Genomic DNA, 19,033 nt, shown 5'->3' with positions numbered 1-19,033 from the left:
CGGCCTGAAAAGAAGAAAGTTCTGGTACATACAACACGGATGAACCTGGAGGACATTATACGCACTGACTGTTAGCCAGACACTGAAGGGCAGATACTGTGCGATCCCACTGGTATGAGGAACCTAGAGTAGTCAAATTCATAGACAGAAAATAGAACCACGGGTGCCAAGAACCGGGGCGGGGGGGAAGGGGAAGTCATTGTTTAAGGGGGACAGAGTTTCTGTTTAGGAGATGACTATGCTCTGGAGATGCATAATGGTGATGGGGGCACCACAGTGGGGACGTCCTCAATGTCAATGAACTGTACATCCAAGAATGGTTGAAGTGGTCAACTTTATGTTATGTATATTTTACAATATTTTTTAAGAAGATGGTGATCTCACAGATTATCCACCGACAAGGGCTCTATAAGGCTTTAGATTTATAAATACAAACTCAAATGAAGTTATCCTAGGGTCTTCCCCTGGTTAGCTGGGGGTGCCGGCATATCTGTACCCATTCCGCCAGAGGTCTCCAGAATTGGGAGAGGGCGATCCCTGGGGGAAGGGGAGGGGCGGAACAGAAGCCCAGTCCATGCAGAAAGAACAATATGAAAGGGCACAGCCCTGGGATCCAGTGTATCAGAGAAGCTAGGTCAGGAGAGATGATCGAACCAGCAGGAGCAGGGACAGAGCAAAATCCACAGCCGGGGGCAAATTGGATGGCACTTTCGGTCACCAAGAGACAGCCAAGACACAGCCATGGTGGTTAACAGTCCCACGTGAAGCTGATAAAGGGGCATAATTCCAACAGCTCACACTTACTGAGCGCTCACTAACTGGCTTATCCCTTACAAGCACCCCGTAAGGGAAGTACTTTAACCACCCCCATTTCACAAATGAGGGAACTAGAACTTGCCCAAGGTTAGACTAGCAGCCACAGGATTCAAACGCAGGTTGTCCAGGTCCAGAGCAGGGCTCCTGACCACTAGGTTACGTGGTGCGGCATGCGACACCGTGATTTTATGGGCTGACATTCATAGATTCAACTTTCTAGCATGTCACCCTTCAAAACCCGCTTGAGCAGTTAGGATACCATGTGACCAGGGAGACGTCTTGATTCAAAAGCCCAACTGGTCTGAACTTCACAGTCTTACCTCAAAGTCCCGCAAAGGCTCTCTGCTCAAACCTGTTGATTTTCTGCTTTTTTACCAAAATGACTCTTTCTAACAGCACCTGACAGCAGCGTTGCCATGGGAAGCCAAAGGCAAGTTCTGTTCTGTTCAGATGTGTTTTTAACTATTTATAGAAATAGAATCCTCTGAAGAAGTTGATTTAAAGACAGCTGGAGGCTTGTGGCAGGGGCAGGAAAGGTTCATTTCTGGTACTCTGGTGAAGTAATGTTCACACAAAGCTCTGGCTTCAAAGTCCATGGAAGTGAGGGCCCTACAAGCTGGTTTCTATAGAAACAGCCACGACCAGGGAGAAGCCTGCGGCATGGCCTGCAGACGTCCCAACGAGGACTGCTGTGATCCTCCAGCTAGAGTTGAAACCAAGGCCTGGGAAGATGTAAAATCCACAGCAAGTTCCTCTAAGCTCCACGGACTTTATCTGTATCCTCACTCCCAGGGACTTTAATGTTTTATTAAACTTCTCCAGTGCTGCTGTCAATAAATGCTCACTGAATGAATAGATATTATACTTCGGGCATGTAACAGGGCCTTTGATGAAGGGGGTCAAATCCCAATCACCTTGAGGTCCCAGGACCTTAGTATAATTGATGTCGAAAAGTACATTGTACAAAGAAAAAAGCGCAGTGTGAGAAGCTAGAATGTGCTCCCAACGAGGGGAGAGAACACAGCCCTCGTGTGAGTGCTGGGAGGCCAGCCAGAGCCCTGGCCATCAGTTATCTATTTGATGCGCCAGCACACTCTGCCAGGGACCTTCCTGGGTCCCCCCTGGATGTGAACACTAGGGGGAGGGGCTGAGGGAGGGTTTCTTTAAAAGGGGAGGGACATGCACATGTTTATTGGCCAAAAGGAGATGCCAGGATAGAGGTGGGGGGTGCTGGGGAGAGGAGGGGCTGCAGGAGGCGAGGGGGGACACACAGAGTCCCTGGAGGGATCGACCTCAGGAGCCAAGGCACCACGTGGTCCTGGGGTGCAGGTGGGGGTCCAGGTGGAAGGAGGAAGCTGACCAGCTCCAGCCCCCCAAGTGGCAGGGCAGTCACTCTGCGCCGCCAGGCCCGGTGAAGATTTCAGCATTTCAAGGAAGACCATACATTCCCTACTTTCTGTGAAATCCCCTGAGCTTTAGATGTTTGCAAGTACATAAAACACACAAATCCCAGTTTCTTCCCCCTCTGTCTCCCTCTTCCTGTGGTGGGGGATCTTCCCTCCAGGAAGCCTGAGAAAGCATTTCCTCTTTAGGGTCAAAAATACTTTTTCCTGAACTCTGGTAGGCCTTCAACTCAAAACAGAGACTAACCTTTAATTCCATATCCCTGGTCTCTACCCCACCCTGAGCTCTGAATTTAGTAAACACTGTCCGATAGGCACATAAATGTTCCACAGCAGCTCAATGCACAAAGAAACCCTTGAGAACCCTTCTAGAGACAATAACTCTTCTTTAGTAAGTGCATTTTCTACAGGCTTTTCAAAAAGCAGAAAGGAGAGAAGGAAAACTTGAATTTCCAGGCCCTGGAGAGCTAGGGGCTGAGCCCGCTCTTGCAGAGTGTGACCTCCACGGCCCGGGAAGGCATGGTCATCTTCGGATGCTCCCATGAGCCTTATCTCTAGATGGAGGGCATCACTACTATAATTTAGGTTATCCTTTTTTCATTCTCCACCACCTTCACTCACCTGCACTTGGGGTGGAGACGCAAACTGCTTGGCTGCTGGCTTCCGTGGGTTTATTCTGATCTTTGCCTTCCAGCACTGCTGGCTGTTGTGTGTTCTAACAAGAAGGACAAGAATTATTAGCGGGTCACTCATCAAATCATCCAATCAATGAACATTTCTCAAACATCTACTCCATAGTAGGTATAAAAGAAACCAGAGACTCCAACTCTACCCTCCCACCACATCCCAGCCCAGCACACCCCACACTTGTGTGGAAGCTCTGACAGTAGAAGAGCTAACTGACTCTTAAGAACGGAGCTGGCATAAACTGAGACCCAGCCTTCTGTGAAAGTCCCCTGAACCTCGTACAAAGGGGACAATGCTGTGTCAGGTTCATCACCTCAGCAGATGCAATCTCTGTCCTCGAGGATTTTGCAGTGGCAGAAGGATAGAGAGAAGGTGGGATGCAACACCGAGGAGGAAGGTGCTGTCAAGTGCAAAGTGGGTAGAAAGGAGGGTTGTGAGTTGCTGAGCATCTCTCTGTCCATGCTGAGCAGGACACCATGGGGCAGGAGTGATAACCAGTAGACTGAGCTCCCCTAGGAGGTCCCAAAGCCTCCAATCTAGGGGTCAACCCAATCTGGGGTGAGAGGGTCCCATCAGGCAGGGACCTGCCCACAGGACTCCCTAGTCCCTGCCAGGATTCCACCTGGCAGCAAATGGAAACCAGTTCATGGGGAACAGGGTGGCTATCAAGAGTTTCAGCGTGGTGTTTTTTCATGCGTTTGCTTAAGTCGAACATCATCCCAAGAAATTACTCTTCCTCGGAAAAAAGTAACTTGGAGGTTGATGGATGGAATAAATCTGGATCTTCAAATTGGTGAAATTTCTTATTCGTGCTTCCTTCTCACAGGTGGTCTATCTCCCGTCTCTCAAGCTTCCAGAAGGATACTGGGGACACTTAAAATTTTCCTCACATTAAGTAGGAAGTAAATCCCTCATTACACTTTCTTAAAGGCTAGGACTGGGTTCTTCTGTCTTGCCAATGGGTTTCAGCCCTGGGCAAATTCACTATGGATTCAGTGAGACCAAAAAATGACAGTGGAATGTTCATGGGGTGAAAGGGTATATACCCAACTTCACTCTCACGGTGGCAGGTCAAGCACTAGACTTCGGCCCACCTCAGAGCAAGTCTGCAGGCAGCAAGCTGTTCTCTGCCTCTGGGCCTCTCCGCCCCTGCAGCTGTCTCGGTCTCTGTCCTCGGAGCTGCCATCACTCCAGCCTCTGCTCTCCTGCAGCCATGCATCCCAGAGCACCTGGGGGGAGCTCTTTGTAGAGTCAGTAACAGCACATTGCCCACACGTGTGCAGTGAACAAGCTAACCAGGGTCAGGTGAGAATCCTGGCCATAGGAACTTTTCATTTTTTCTATACTTTGTATCCCTGTTAGTGAAGCCTAGCACAGTGTCCCAGGCAGTCTGAAAATGTTTGTGACTTAAGACAGATGACTAGGGAAGGAAGGGAGGGAGGGGGGGAGGGAAGATGGACATTCTTTCAAATGAACAATACTTGCATTGCTTTAACAACCAATGGCATGAAAACTTCCAAGGCTCTTAAAAACTGCACACAGATGAATCCCATTCCACCGAATCTTCTTAGTCCACAGTTTTAAAAAATTCTAATAGATTAATCAGGTGTGAATTATTCTACAGAAACAGTCTTGCCTTTTTCAGAAAGGGTTTTGTTGAGTAATTAAGTACTCAACAGATGCTTCTATTTCAGTTGTTTCAGTTTCAAACAATTTCTTTTTCAATATGCTCAGTTTTTAATTATAAAGTGAAACTCAGAATAAGTCCAAATAACCACAGAAGAAAGGAATGCTTTTTTCTTTCAGAAATGATTGAATAATAATGGCAAACGCGTCAGCACTTACCATGTGCCAAACACTATTTTAACTCCTTATAGCAACTCTGGAGAGAGTTGCTGCTATTGCTCCATTTTATAAAAGAGAAAAACGAGACACGAAAAGCTTAAATAACTTGCCCAAGATCATACAGCTAGGAAGTCGCAGAGCTGGGTTTTGAACCCTGGCTACCTGGTTCCTGAAGCCACACTCAAAACCAGTAAGCGATCCACTCATGTTTGGCAGCATATCGTGGAAAATATGACAGCAAAAAAGTCCAAGGCAAAATCACTAGAATATCCAAAATAAGAAGCTATCCTGAAGAAAGTATGCTTGTTAGCTAAATACACAGATTGTCTCACAGTGTCCTGTTGGTATAACTTGTGGCCAAAACTCAAGTGCTCTAGAAATAGTGGTAATATTACTAAAACCAGCAAAACAAAGACGCCGAAGTAGCTGGACTGGATAAAGGGTAGGAAACAAATTCAGTCTCAATTCACTTTAGAAAATGAAATAATCAAATCTTCAAGCGAATGGTTTTCTGATACAAAAGCGAAGCTAATCTGGTACAAATACACGATTAAACTGAAACCGTCAAAACAGGTCACACTACTGTAAAATCTAATGCTCCCTTTAAAAACATAACCCTCAGGAGGAAGCCATTATTAAATCCAGCCCTGCTGGGTTGCAGTTCCAACTCAATCACCAGAGATTAATATCAAGGCACTAAATGATGTTAAAATACACCTTGTTTAGTAACAAAGAACCATGTCTAGAGAAGACTTCCAGGGAGAAAAATCCTTTCACAGCCACAATTTTAGTGTTATCCCGAATAACGGGGTTGAGAAAAATAGAGCACATGACATCAGGGTGGGTGGAGGGGATAGAAACAGCCATGTAATAAAATGATGTAAATTGCAATTGCTCTTAAAGCGTTCCCTTTTTAAATGCACGTGGAAAACATTATACTAGGTGGTGCGTGAGCTTGGCAAAAATTAAGGCAGGATCCAGCCTGTGGTACAGCTTCTGGTGTACTGGAAGCTGGGCCTGGAATTATCCAAGCCAATCAAAGGACGAAAGTAACAACTTGTGCTGACATGTTCTGAGCTGATCCCACCCAGGGGCTGGGGAGCAGAGAATGCTCTGTGGCGCGGGACTGGACACCTTGGCAGGTCATTCCAGGCCATGGCCATGGTGTAGCAGGAAAGCACGTGGAGGAAGGGCAGGATATGACACCCAAGAGCTCACTGGAGCCACCCCAGAGAAGAAAGGATAAACAGGACAAAGGGAAGGTGAGCCTGGACCCACCTTCCCTGCGGCCCTCCAAGACCCCAGACTCGGGTTTTCCATGTAAAGGTCACGATGGAATATCTGGAGAAAACTGATATGTAACTATTCCTATCCAAAAGGGTAGGAACCTGATTAGTAACTCACTCTATGCAGAATAGTTACTAAGTAACAGACCACATAGCAATGAAATAGTATTATTAGTATTACTAATGTGAATCACTCACAATTTCCTGGCCAAGAAGATTGATAAAAAATTAAAGAGGTCAATATAAACCAGTAGGGGTATGCCTATGTTTATTACTGCACTATTTGCAATAGCCAAGATATGGAAGCAACCTAAGTGTCCATCAATAGATGAATGGATAAAGAAGAGGTGGTACATATACACAATGGAATTTTTTCAGCCATAGAAAAAGAAAAGAATCCTCCCAACATGGAAGGATCTAGAGGGTATTACACTCAGTGCAATAATCCAGGCGGAAAAAGATAAATACCATATGATTTCACTTATTTGTGGAGTATAAAAACAAAGCAAAACAACAATAATTCGCAATCACAATATAAGTAGGTCACAGGGAAGGCAGTACCACACGGAGAAGACAAGTAATGACTCTATAGCATCTTCCTACGCTGATAGACAGTGACTGCAATGGGGGTGAGGGGGGCGGACTTGATAATACGGGTTAATGTTGAGACCACAATGTTGTTCATGTGAAACGTTCATAAAATTGTATATCAATGATACTTTCCTTAATTACAAAAAAAATAGTTTCTGTTGCTAGACTGCCTGGGTTAAAAAAGAAAAAGCAAAACACAAGGAACAAAATAACAGTAGACTCACAGACACTAAGAAGGGAGTAGTGGTTACCAAGGGGAAGGGGTTACAGTGGGGGATGAAGGGGATAAAGGGGCACAATAATCCCCAATCACAATATAAGTTGGTCACAGGGACAGTAGTACAGAAGGGAGAATACAGTTAACGATTCTGTACCATCTTACTACACTGATAGATAGTAACTCTGCTAGAGGGGGTGAGGACTTTATAATGGGGGTAACTGTTGAACCACTGTGTTCTGTTTGAAACCAACATAAGACTGTATATCAGCGATACTTTAATTTTAAAAAAAGTAGGGGTATGGAGAAAGCAGGGGCTTGCACACCCAGGAGTGGGAATGTACATGGATACAGCTTTTTTGGAGGGCAGTATGGAGCAGTAGTTAAAATGCTAAATGCACATGCTCTTTTGCCAAGAAATTCCTTCTCTAGGTATTCAAGTGAAGAACTTGTGCATGTGCTCAAAGTGGCGTGTACATGCAAGGATGTTCACAGACACTGGAAATCACTTAAGGGTCCATCATAGAGGAATCATTTGACATATAATACTTTGTCTATGCTGTGCATATTTTATAACAGTGAAGAGGAATGAAGTAGATGTGTATTTAACTACACAGAACACCTCTGGGACATGGTTACAGGGGAAGAAAGCAAATTGCAAAACAATACCATGCAATCTTATGTATGATTTCTTTTAACCTATCAAACAATACATAGATATGTCCAAATGCATAGAGCAGAGTCTGCAGGGTGCATGCCAAGAGGTGGCAGTGGTTAGTTAGCCCTAAAGAGGAGCATGCATTTGGGTTTGGGACAAGGACTTCTCTTACTGTTTCAATTTTTGACAAATGGATTTCTATGTGATGTAATTAAAAATGTTGGTCCTAAATCTGTCTACCTACCCAATCAAGTGTTCATTGGGGTTGAAAGTATCTTAGCAACTGTGATTACTTCAACAAGAGGAGGTTCATTCAACAAATATTTACTGAGCACCCACAATGGGCCAGGCACTGTTCTAGACTCCAGGGAAATATTAAAAATATCTGCCTTCCTGGAATTTAAATTCCAGTGGAGTTTATGGCATCATCTCTCTGGGGTATGTTTGGGAAAGGGCATAGGTGGGTAAAATATGCCCACAAACAGGGGCATGACCTAGATGGGCTGTAGGCCAGGCAAAGAGGAGAAGGTGGGAATGTTTTAAAGCTTTGGTGCAAGCCCATAGCATCTGGCTGTTCCCTCACTAAACAATTTCTGTGCCTGCTCCAACCAGCAGCACCAGTTGGGGTGTCCGCAGCTGGGCAGCCCCTGAGCCACTCCCCAGGCCCCAGCAGCCCAGCCTGTGTTGAACGCCATGCGAGAGCCTGCTAGCGCTCATTTCCCCTTCCTCAGCTCCTCTGTCCCCCATACCAGGCCACCTGGCTTCGAGCTTTGCTTCCTGTCTAAGCTGAACAGAATAGGGAATCAGGTTGTTGAAGTGTCTCAAAAGAGGCCTAACGTGAAAAAGTGGAACTGGGATGAAGCTCACTGGGTTGATCATTCAGTGATACATACATAAGCCAAATTGTCACGTACACCTAAAACTAATCCTATATGTCCATACAAATAAAACTGGAAAAAAGAAAAAGTGGGATGGAGTTTGTGATCTACCCAGGAGGTTAAACATACAATGTGAAGTGAGAAGATCAAGGGACTCCTGTGTCCCAGACCAACCTTCATGTACAAGACGGCAAGGAGAGGGCCCGAGGTAGACAAAGGAATGAACCAATAATAGTGAAATTGCAGACATCCTTGATAAACCAATAGCGGAGAGATTTCAGGCTCCGTCAGCCCTTCCTAAGGCCTTCAAATCACACCTTTATAGGCACTGAGCTGCCCCACCTGAGCCTGGCCCAGCCAGCTTCCCTGCGATGCCAGTTCGCACGGGTGCTAGAAGGCTGGGGTAATTTGATTGGCCTGAAGATTCAGATTGGCTAGGGGAGACTGGCTTTGTCACCAGCTGGAGTCAGGTTTGAACCTGTTCCTCCCAAATGTACGTGCAGTCCATCAGAGAGCCCCACGGTGAGGCACACCGGGCGTGGTGAGCAGCTTTGCATCGCTCCAGTGGTTTATAAAATCCAAGCGGGTTTTAAACTGCCTAGCCCGGCTGACTGTGCTGAAAAATCAAGCCGAAGAACCACCTCCACTTCATCGCTTTTCCACTTGCAACTGAGAGAATCAACCGGGAGATTCCTGACCCACCACTTCCTGTAGCAAATAATGCTTTTGACTCAGGAGCTTGCTCTCTGCGGACCAGGACCCAGAACAAGCATGTGGATCAGCTTTCATGGACCACACCTGCCCTGGGCTGGGCACGTGTCTCTCTGTAGTATCCACAGCGCATTAGACACAGGCATGGCTCTGATACACTGCATCATATTAAAACACAATTCCATACCCACTTCCCCAGGAGATTTCTGACCCCAGTGCCTCAAAATCTACTTTCTAGAAGGACTTTGCCCAGACCTGAAAAAGATAAACACATTTACCACACCCAGGCTCCCTTGTCCTCAAACAAGGCTTGGAAGCTCTGTGGAAGGCATGGACGTGAGTACCTTGAGCTGGGACACCGCAAATGCTCTCCTGCGCTCACATGTCAGTATTTCATGGCCAAGTGCTTCTCAGCACTACAGGAGAGCTTTGTCTCGTTCCTCAGAGGGCTGCACCGGCGTCGGGGCCGCTGCTGCTGCGTCTCTCCAGCTCAGAACAGCAGTCAGCCGCAACAAAGAAGGCCAGCCCCACCTTGCTTCAGGGAGAAAACCCAAGTCTCCACACCCTGGCTGGAGTTTCTGGTCAAAAATTTCACTACGAAGGGAGGGAGGGTGGGAGAGAAAGGAGGAAGGACAAATGAGGTGCCTTCTTTGTGTCACTCTCTTAATAAAACAAAGTCTGTTCCAGGCACTCAGAATCTTATCAGAAAGATGCATTTTTTTTTTTTGATGAACAAAAACAATCAATTGGGAACAGAAAAATCAAAAGCCAACACTCCCCAGACTCAAGCAATAAGTGAGATTTCAGATGCCAGCCACCGATTCTGAAGCAAACTCATCAGATCTGGGGGGCCCCCTCCTCCTTCACACCCCAGCTTTCTTAAACTCCCCCCTCCTCAGCTTCAGTTCTTGACCATCAGGTCAGATCTCCGCTGCAGTACTGACGCGGGCCATCTCAAACCCACCTCTGTCCCACCCTTGTCCCCCTGTCAGCCGCTGCAGACTCTTCCCCACTCAGCACCCCGTCCCCAGCGGCCACCCCACTGTCTCGGACTTCAGCTCCTCACCTTCTGAGCCTCCGAGCTTTTGCTTTAGCGCCTTTTCTATCCCAACAAGGCCCCACGTGCTGGAAAAGTGTGGATTTTGAAGAGATTGCTGACTAACAGGTTGCACATTTTCTATCCGTTACGGAAGTTAAGTCAGACTCATCAACAGCGCTCATGGAGAGCAGCTGATTTGCAAAACCATAATAAGCAGTAACTTATTAGAGAACCCGTTCTGGTGTTTGTCTTGTTTTTTTGGTGGGGGGTTGTTTTGTTTTCACCCAAAGTAAAGGCTATCATGCCTTGGAGATCGGGGAAATACACAGTAATGACAGGAGGAAACTTGGAGCACGTGTTGCTAAGGGGAAGTATGAAGTGATAAGAGCGCAGAAGGGAGGCTTATGGAGTTTCTGCCGCGTGCCATGCGCGTATGCCCGGCACTGTGCTGGCGATACGATGACGAACAAGCAGACTGCATGCCTTCCTCACGGCTTTCGGTCTGATGAGGGAGGCAGACAGACAAGCAACTGGCCACTGATAATTTAATATGAACAGTTTTGAGAACAGGAGTAGAGAGCAATACGAGCACACAGAAAGTTGGAGGATTTGGAGTGGAGGAAATCAACGAAGACTGAACAGGAAAAACTCCCTCTACACTGAAATCCAAAGGGTAAGGAAGAGAAGCCTGCTGGAAAGCCAGGGGGCTGGAAAGAGCAGGACATGTTAAAGAGTACTTGGAAGAGCTGAGTGTGTCTGGAGAGGCCAGCCTGAGGCTGCTGAGGCTGACAGTGGCCAGAGTCAAAAAAAGTGAAATGCCCAGGAGACCAGGAGGGTGAGTACTCCCCGGGGGGGCTTGGCTGGGCACTGAGGAGCCGGGAACAAGTAGTGCTCAGAGCTGCCTCCAGCACAGAGCCCCTGTATGCGGGCCACGCTGTCTCAGTAAGCTCTCCTGTCCAACTTTTCACAGGGTGAACCAAAAGCCGATGAATACAGAACTACCGAGAGTCCAGTCCATGTCAGAGTGAGCAGGAGACACGCCCTGCTCTCCATGTTTTTTCCTGTACTTATTTGGGTACCAAAAAATCCTATCAAAGGTCCTCCATGACGATGTAACAAGAACATGGTAAGCAAGGTTCTGCAGACACACAGGATCCCACTATTTCCCCTTTAGAAATCATGAAGCATCACTAGTGGGTGTTTGCAGAAAATGCCAGCAGGCTTTCTCCCCAGACTGCTGGCAAGGTCTGGAATCACCATCCAGTGGCCCTATCAATCCAAGGCGTTTATTTCCTACTAATAAACAGTAATGTATAATTTCCCATTTATAGGGACAATAATTACTTTAAACAAAGGGTAGTCACCAAAAACAGTATTCAGAGGGAGTGGTTTTCTTCCATATAAGGATTGTAGCTCAGTCAAAACAATTTTCTAAAGCCCTTAGCTTACAAGCATTAATTTGTCTCTTAGAGTTGATTCAAGAGACAAGCAATTTTTGGAAACACGGAGTGTTCAAATAGAGGAAGAAAAACAAAGAGCCACCCCCTCCCCACCTGGCCTCCTCGACCACCAGCTCTAACTCTGCCGTGCCCAGCACTGAGTGTGTCCACCGGGCATTCCTCCCTCCCACAGCCAAATTCCTAGAATCTATTTTCTAGGAATTTACACAGTCTGCACCGGCTACCTCCAGTCTCCCGCTTGACCTCCCTACGCTGCCTGAAGGGCCCACTTGAAATTCAAGATGTGAGCCGAACTTGCACTCTTACCAATAAAATATGCCCTGTCATGATTGTCTCCTGCCTGCTCACCTTCCAGCCCTCCCCACTACCTGGCCACTAGACACAGAGGACAGGGGCGAGGGGAGCAGCCATGCCCCCTGCAGGAGCCCACCCGCCCAGATGCAACACAAAACTCAGGCTGCAGGGCACCCCCTGGAAAGCCAGTGGGTGTCAAAAGCATTTCCCAACGTGGGCCAGAGCGGGAAAGGTAAGACAGGAAGGGTGGAATGTCGCTGCTACAGCCCAGGGTGCTGCAAGTCAGGATCCCCAGAGGGGAAAGCAATGCAGGCACCTACCCATGCTGTTTATGAGGTTTCGTTAAAGGCTCTCCTGTCCCAAAATACCAGGAGCTGGCTGGCCAGCGGGCCTGAAATAACCACAATGAAGGACCCATCCTTCAGGGCCCCAAAGCCCTCTTTTTAAATGTAAATATCCCGAAATATTGACGTACGGGGCGCGGGCGCTCTCCAGCGCAGCCGTTTCTCAAGAGTACAAAGCTGTCGATTGAGGGAAGTCTGGATAAGGGAAAATTATATGCCCCTGCACGGTTCGGGGCCAGGGACTAGCTGCTGCAGCTATGCCCTGTCGGTGTGAACCTGGCGGCCAGCCACTTCCCGGCCCCAGCGCCCTGGGCCAGTCCCACCCGGCCACCGCAGGGCACGTGGCTCGCAGCAGCCCTGAAGTGGATTAAAATCTGCCTCGCAACGGATCACCGCCCGGATGCGGCCTGGCGTGGCGGCAGATGCTCCCTGGAGACCGTCGGGCTCTGCCCCGCTAGGCCCGGGGTCCCGCCTCCTTCCCTTCCCACTCCTCCGGGAGCCCCGGCACCGCGGGTCTCCTTCCTTGGGAGGCGCTCTCACTCCCTGGACGCCGGCGCCTTGAGGGTGTCATCTGGTTTCTGGCTGGAGCGGGACACCTGACGTCGCAAGCGCGCCGCTCTGCTTAGGTTCGTTAGGCACCCGGAGGGGCTTACGGGGATGGGGAGCCGGGTTAAGTCCCCGTAAAGCCCTTGAGCGCTGCGCCTGCTGCCTGAGGGTTCTCCCCGCTTTCCTTCCAGGCCGCCCCTTCCACACTCCCGCTTCCCTCTCTCCTCTTCCGGGGGCGGCGCCCCGCCCCTGCTGCCTTCTCTCTCCAGGCGCCCTGGCCGCGTAGCGTCCGCCTCTGCCCGATCCCGGGTTATCCCCATAGATTCTATTTGCTGCCTTCTTCCCTCGTGCCCCTTAATCTACTGAATAAAACGTCAGCCCTCGGGGCTGTTGGAGGCCCCAGTTCTTTGCTCTGGGTGGGGCGCCGGTGGTGGGTGAGTAGGGCTGCTCTGCCCCATCCAGGGGGCCGAGAGGTCCTCCTCCTGCTCACACCGCAGATTGTGAGCGAGTTCTCAAGCTGGCTTCCAAAGCGCCCCAGCCCTAGGGCCAACCAGGCCCTGCATGCAAAGGGGTAGGAAGGGAGACTGTCCTCAGCGACTAGCAATTCCGTTCTGCCCAATACTCCTCCCTGGAGCCCGCGCACATTCCCAGGCCCAACCCCAGGGAGGGGGCTCAGCCCCACAGGACCCCAGTTGGCCAGAGGGATGTGCGCAGTCCTGGCCCGAATTCCCACAACTGCCCAGCAGAGAGTCCACCGGTTGGGGCGGCACAGGGGCTCCCAGGGGCCCAGACACTGGTCTGGGACAGTGAGTGTGGCTAATAGAGAGCACACGCTTTGACTGTGTATCCCTTGCTTCTCCTGCTGGAAGAGTGAAGACTCGGAAGGGAAAAGACCCAGGGTAACACTGGGCAGGAAGGGCTGGCAGCACCTGAGGAAGCGGACCCTGGGCCAAGGGTTCACTTTGCTCGAGGCCTGGAGCCTATGCCCCCTACCCCTAAAATGGGCAAATTGGTTAAGAGTCTTTTCCTGTCCTTTCTAGGCTGGACCAGAAACCCAGCCAAGCTGCAGGGGCTTCTTAGTCAAACCCAGTTTGCCCAGTTTGAATCCTGAATCTTCGATTTACTAGCACTGTGACCTGGAACATATGGCTTAATCTCTGTGAGCCTCAGTTTCTTTGTGAGAAAAATAATACCCACTTCATGGGGTTTTAGAAATCAAAAGGGATTAAACATACACAGTATACATACAATATACATGAGTATGTGCCTAACACATACATTTTCAATAGTAATAACCTACATTTAATAGTTTTTATGTGCCCAGCACTTACATCATCTTCACAACACTATGAGAGACCATATCATCCCTATTTTATAGATAAGGAAACTCAGGCACAGAGAGGTTTGAGAACTTGCCCAAGATCACACAGCTAGGAAGTGGCAGAACTGGTAGCTATTATTATTATTATTATTACTATTATTATTCCCCTAGTACACTCTAGGCTCATTGAAGAAAGGGGCTTTGCACAAAAAGTGTTTAATAACTACTTCAGGGATGTTCTTAAAAGGGCAAGGCCCACAGATTCCAAAACACATCTTCCATTTCCTAAAACCTCCCCAGAAAAAAATTCCCAACTTCCTCAGGGAAGCAGCAATGGCATCAGAAAGAAAAAAAAAATTTTTTTTTAAATCAGAAAAAGGTTAGATTGACCTAGGCAGTCACCTCCTCCCACCTAGTAAGTGGAGACCAGCCACTTCACTTCTCAGAACCTCACCTTCCTGTTCACCTTCTTGCCAAGGCAGAGCTGGGAACCCAGTGTGAGATCTCAAAAGATATGCCCGGCTGTCTGTTCTTAACCCTTTCTGATCCTTGGCCCCACTGCTGGGAAGTTCGTCCATTCATGCCAGGCCTCAAGCTTGTGGCAGAAAATAACAGAAGCTTTTAAAGGGAATTGAAACCACCATCCTTGGCAGCGTGTTCCCCATGTTTGCTGTGGCCCTCGGCAGCCCCTCTGCTGGGAGCTCTCAGCCTTCGCAAGCGCTTGGGCTTCTGCTGGATGCCACAGGGCGATTGAGGGGCTGATAAACAGCACATGGCATTCACGCCTATGGGCAGCATTCATGCACAGAATTCTTTGTCCTCGTGAGTTGAGACAGAGAGCTGTTCTGTGCTGCAGAGCCCAAAGCCAGAACTCCATTTTCAAAAGCTCTAGCTGCAGAGCAGGCCAAGGCCGAGGCATGCATGCCCCCAGCCCTTTAAAGTATGCTTGCGAAATAAACTTGCCCAAACTTGGACTTCTTTCTTGAAAATCTGGGTTTACTTGCTAATTTCAATGGGAAAACTTGGCACTGTTACAACAGGGAAACTTGGCAATCTCCTCCTTGATCAAGGGATCAAAGTCACGAGGGTCCTGAGAAGTGACCCCACGCCCCTTTTGCAGTATTCCTGCCCCCAGCGCATAACCTGAACCTGACCATGAGGACACATCATCAGGCAAACCCAGACTGAGGGACGTTTCTACAAAACTGGCCCTGCGCACTGAAAAAAATACCCGTGTCATGAGCGACAACCAAAAGCTGAGGAACTCTTCCAGACTGAAGAAACTAGAGACTGCGACAACTAAGTATCACATGGGAGCGCGGACAGGGACTGAAGCCTAAATGGGAAAAAAGACATTGCTCTACGGAAGTCACTGGGCAATTAGTAAAATTTAAATATAGGTTATATGTCAGATCATACCGTGTCAGTGTTCAGTTTCCTCAATTTGATTCCTGTGTAGTAGTTATGTAAGACAATGTCCATATGTTTGAAAGTATTTAGGAGTAAAAGGATCATGGAGTCTGCAATTTACTCTCAAATGACTCAGCAAAAATATAATGATAATTATAATGTCAAGATAGAGAAAGAGATATTAAAACAAACAAGGTAAAACTGGTGCATCTAAATGAAAGGTATATTGATATTTCTTGTATTATTCTTGCAACTTCCCTGTAGGTGTGAATTCAAAAGAAGTACACGTGTTTTTTAAAAAGGAACATCAGTTACATGCTTAGTGGCATCTCCCAGTTACTACTCATGTCACAGCTAACGTGCTATACCGGAAAGCTGAGGCAGCACTCTAAAGAAGCACGACATGCATACTGGTGACATGCAAAGTCCTGTGCTGTGCTTTTACTTTGGGACACGAGAGACAGCAATATTTCGATAATGCCACCATTGCTCAACACATATGATTCAATTTACCAACCACACAGGAAGATTAGTTGCACTATATTATAATCACACTTTGCTTTTGACCCAAAACAGCCCCATCCACCTAATTAACCAGCCTCGCTTCTGAAGGGATCATAGATTGTTAGAATTGTCAAGGTCCCTAGAGAATGCGCGCCTTATCCATGGTACAGAGGAGGAAACCAAGGCCCAGAGAGGGACTTTAATTTGCCCAAGGTCACGGCTAATCTCACTGACTCCCAGGCCAGTGCTCTTGTCAGAGTTCTGTCCTGGGAAACCCCTGGAGTATCCTCCAGGCCTTTGGCTATTTGCAAAAATCAAGAGACTAAGATCTGTGTTTTCTCAAGGAAATATATTTTTTTAATGTCCAGGTGAGGTTGAAAGCAGTTCCAAAGGAGAGAGAACAAGAATATTCTTAATAGTAGAACTTTCACAGAAGCGTGGCACCTCCCAACTGTATGTGTGTTTGTTTAAAACAAAAATTGTCATATTACTGGGTGGGTGGGTGGGAAGGGTGAGGGAGATAAAGGGGCACAAAAACTCTCAATCATATATAAGTTGGCCATGGGAATAGTAGTACAGCATGGAGAATACAGCCAGTGATTCTATAACATCTGTGTTGACAGATAGTAATCGCACTAGCGGGGGTGAGGACTTAATAATAGGGGTAAACCTATTATTAAGAACACTGCTGAACCACTGTGTTGTATATTTGAAACAAACATAAGATTGTATATCAATTATACTTCAATTAAAAAACTTGTCATATTACTTTATGATCATACCTCAAATACATCCCACATAGCTGCGGCTATTTTAAGAAGTCTCAATATATAGAAATTCAGACTTGCCAAACAGAAAAGCAAGATGCTTAGGATATTGTCCTGGTCTCTCTCTGCCCTTCCACCTTCAGACTGGTCCTCTGCCCTGGGCCCCCAGGAGGCTGGTCCCTTCACGCACACCACCTGGGCTCGCTCGTCCTCCAGGTGAAAGAAACACCAACAAGAGGAAAGGTCAGGATATTTTCCTGCCCTGCGCGGCGTTCATGGCTGCAGCCACTGTTGGCCCTCCCTCCTCTGCCTCCAGCTTACACTGCATTCCAGAAACACCATTTCTTCCCCAGGACCTTTCAGATCCAGGGTAGTACCAGCTTCCTACTGTCCCTGGGGGTCTCAGCACCTGTTATTGCCTCCTGTCCACTACTCCATAAACTGTTCCCTTTCTAAAAGTCTCTCTGATCAGACTATCTTCAAGTGGGATTGTGTTTCCTGTAAGGACCCTCACAGATGCAGAAATGAGTCTGATGAAAATTATTTACTGCCATTTGTGAGCACATAGCACATTTCAAAATAATTCAGTTTTCCAAATGTCGCTTTAACCCCACCACTCCCCACACATGGTTACCCTGTGTAGAGCAAGGTGCACTGTGAGGCTGTGATTCTCACTATCGGTCCGTGCTGGAACCTGGAGGAAGGACCTTGAGGAGCCCAGCCCCTTCTCCGTCTCCCAGTGCTCCCCGCGCCCTCGAATGCAGAACCTCAGAGTGTAAGACTTCAAGAATCTGGGCCCTGCAGGACTTTGGGGATAACCTGTACCATCCTCAGCAGGAACTGAGAGGACAGGGGGAGTTGGCCATGGTGTCAGAAGGAGCAAAGGCCAGGGGGAAGGCGAGTGGCAGGCAGCCGGGCAAAGGAAAGCCCTGCACAGGGCTCTCCAGTCCCTGGACCCTCTCCATGCTGCCCCTTCCTGGTCACAGTCACTGCAGGAGGGAGGGCTCCTGTCTGCGGCCACTGCCTCCAGCCTGGGCCTGACATGGGAAGAGGGCAGCAGAGAAGTTTCACACGTTTGAAACATTGGCCAGCTGCCATGTTCCTCGTCCATCTTACGCACCACGCCTTGACTGTTCCAGCCAATGAGCCCTCGCCCTGGGCACACAGGAACCACCGCCGTCCTCGTCACCCTGGTAGGAATATCATTTCCTCGTGTCCATTTCCAGTGTTCAAAGCACCCAGTTTCCCAGCACTCCATCCGGTCTATGGAGGTTGGCAGAGGGAGGTTGACCAGTGGGGCTGGGACAGCATCTAGCCACAGGGGGCTCAAAAACTACTTACTGAATTGCCACTGAGGGCCATCACTAGCTTACATCACCCCTCCTTCCTCAAGCTAAAAACAAAAAATGTAACTGATGTACTATTGGACAACCAGGGAGTTCCACCAGAGAATCTTCCCAGCGTCCCGCTAGGCATCCCCGGGGACTGTGCACACAAATGCCCCTGCTGCCACCCACTCACTCCACGTCCACACACCAGGGCCACACATCTCAGGCAGCAGGCACACCCTGCCCACGCTACAGCCCTGTCAGCCTCGGGATCGAGGAAGGGTCAAGAACTGGGCTATGAGCTGGGGCCAAGCGAAGGGAGCACCTGTGAAGGGCATCTGGACTGCAGCAGCTGCAAGCACAGTGCTCCCTGGGCACGAGCATGTTCTCGCTCGAGTGCACGTGGAGGGGCTCGCACCTGCCACTCTAGGACTCCCGCCCCACCCTCGCGTGCCCAGTAAACATCAGGCGGCTGTGCCGGGAATGCCACACACTTAGACGTGGTGCCCCTGCACAGCAGACCACTCAAATACCTGAACGACTCTTTGGCCCTGTGGACACTCTTCCTATTCTATGGGGAAGGAAACAGGCCTGAAGAGATTGTCTTGCCCAGTTTACAGAAGCATTTGTAGGTTGGTCATCTTACAAGCGGCAGGCGATTGAATGCTTCCCTTGTTACCCATCTCCTCCCAAAACCAAGAACCAACCTGGAGCTCCACACAGACTCTGCTGGCTGAGGAGGGAACGGATGAGGCTGGCAAGTGACCGTCTGAAATCCAAGCAAGGGTGGGTGGGGTTCAGGCTGGGCTGGAGCCCCTGCTGCCATGCGAGGACACCCACGCAGAGCCGGAGCCCCGGTACTGGAGAGGGCGGGATGGGGTGGGACCACTGTCTCTAGTCTGATCGGAGAGGGGAGGGCTGCCTCCAC

At 48.7% G+C, this 19,033-nt stretch overlaps 1 protein-coding gene across 4 annotated transcripts in view; it reads right to left on the bottom strand.

Annotated features, from left to right (window-relative positions):
• Positions 1–19,033, bottom strand: part of AHNAK (AHNAK nucleoprotein) — a 134,371-nt gene that overhangs the window by 85,215 nt on the left and 30,123 nt on the right. For all 4 annotated transcript variants that reach the window (XM_036925806.2, XM_057506981.1, XM_057506982.1 and 1 more), the window contains exon 5: positions 2,841–2,934. In XM_036925806.2, the coding sequence (XP_036781701.2) occupies positions 2,841–2,934 (94 nt within the window). The remainder of the gene's footprint in view (positions 1–2,840; positions 2,935–19,033) is intronic.

This window comes from Manis pentadactyla, chromosome 9, assembly GCF_030020395.1.
Source record: "Manis pentadactyla isolate mManPen7 chromosome 9, mManPen7.hap1, whole genome shotgun sequence".
NCBI classification, from domain to species: Eukaryota; Metazoa; Chordata; class Mammalia; order Pholidota; family Manidae; genus Manis; species Manis pentadactyla.
This window is presented reverse-complemented; position numbering and strand designations above follow the sequence as displayed.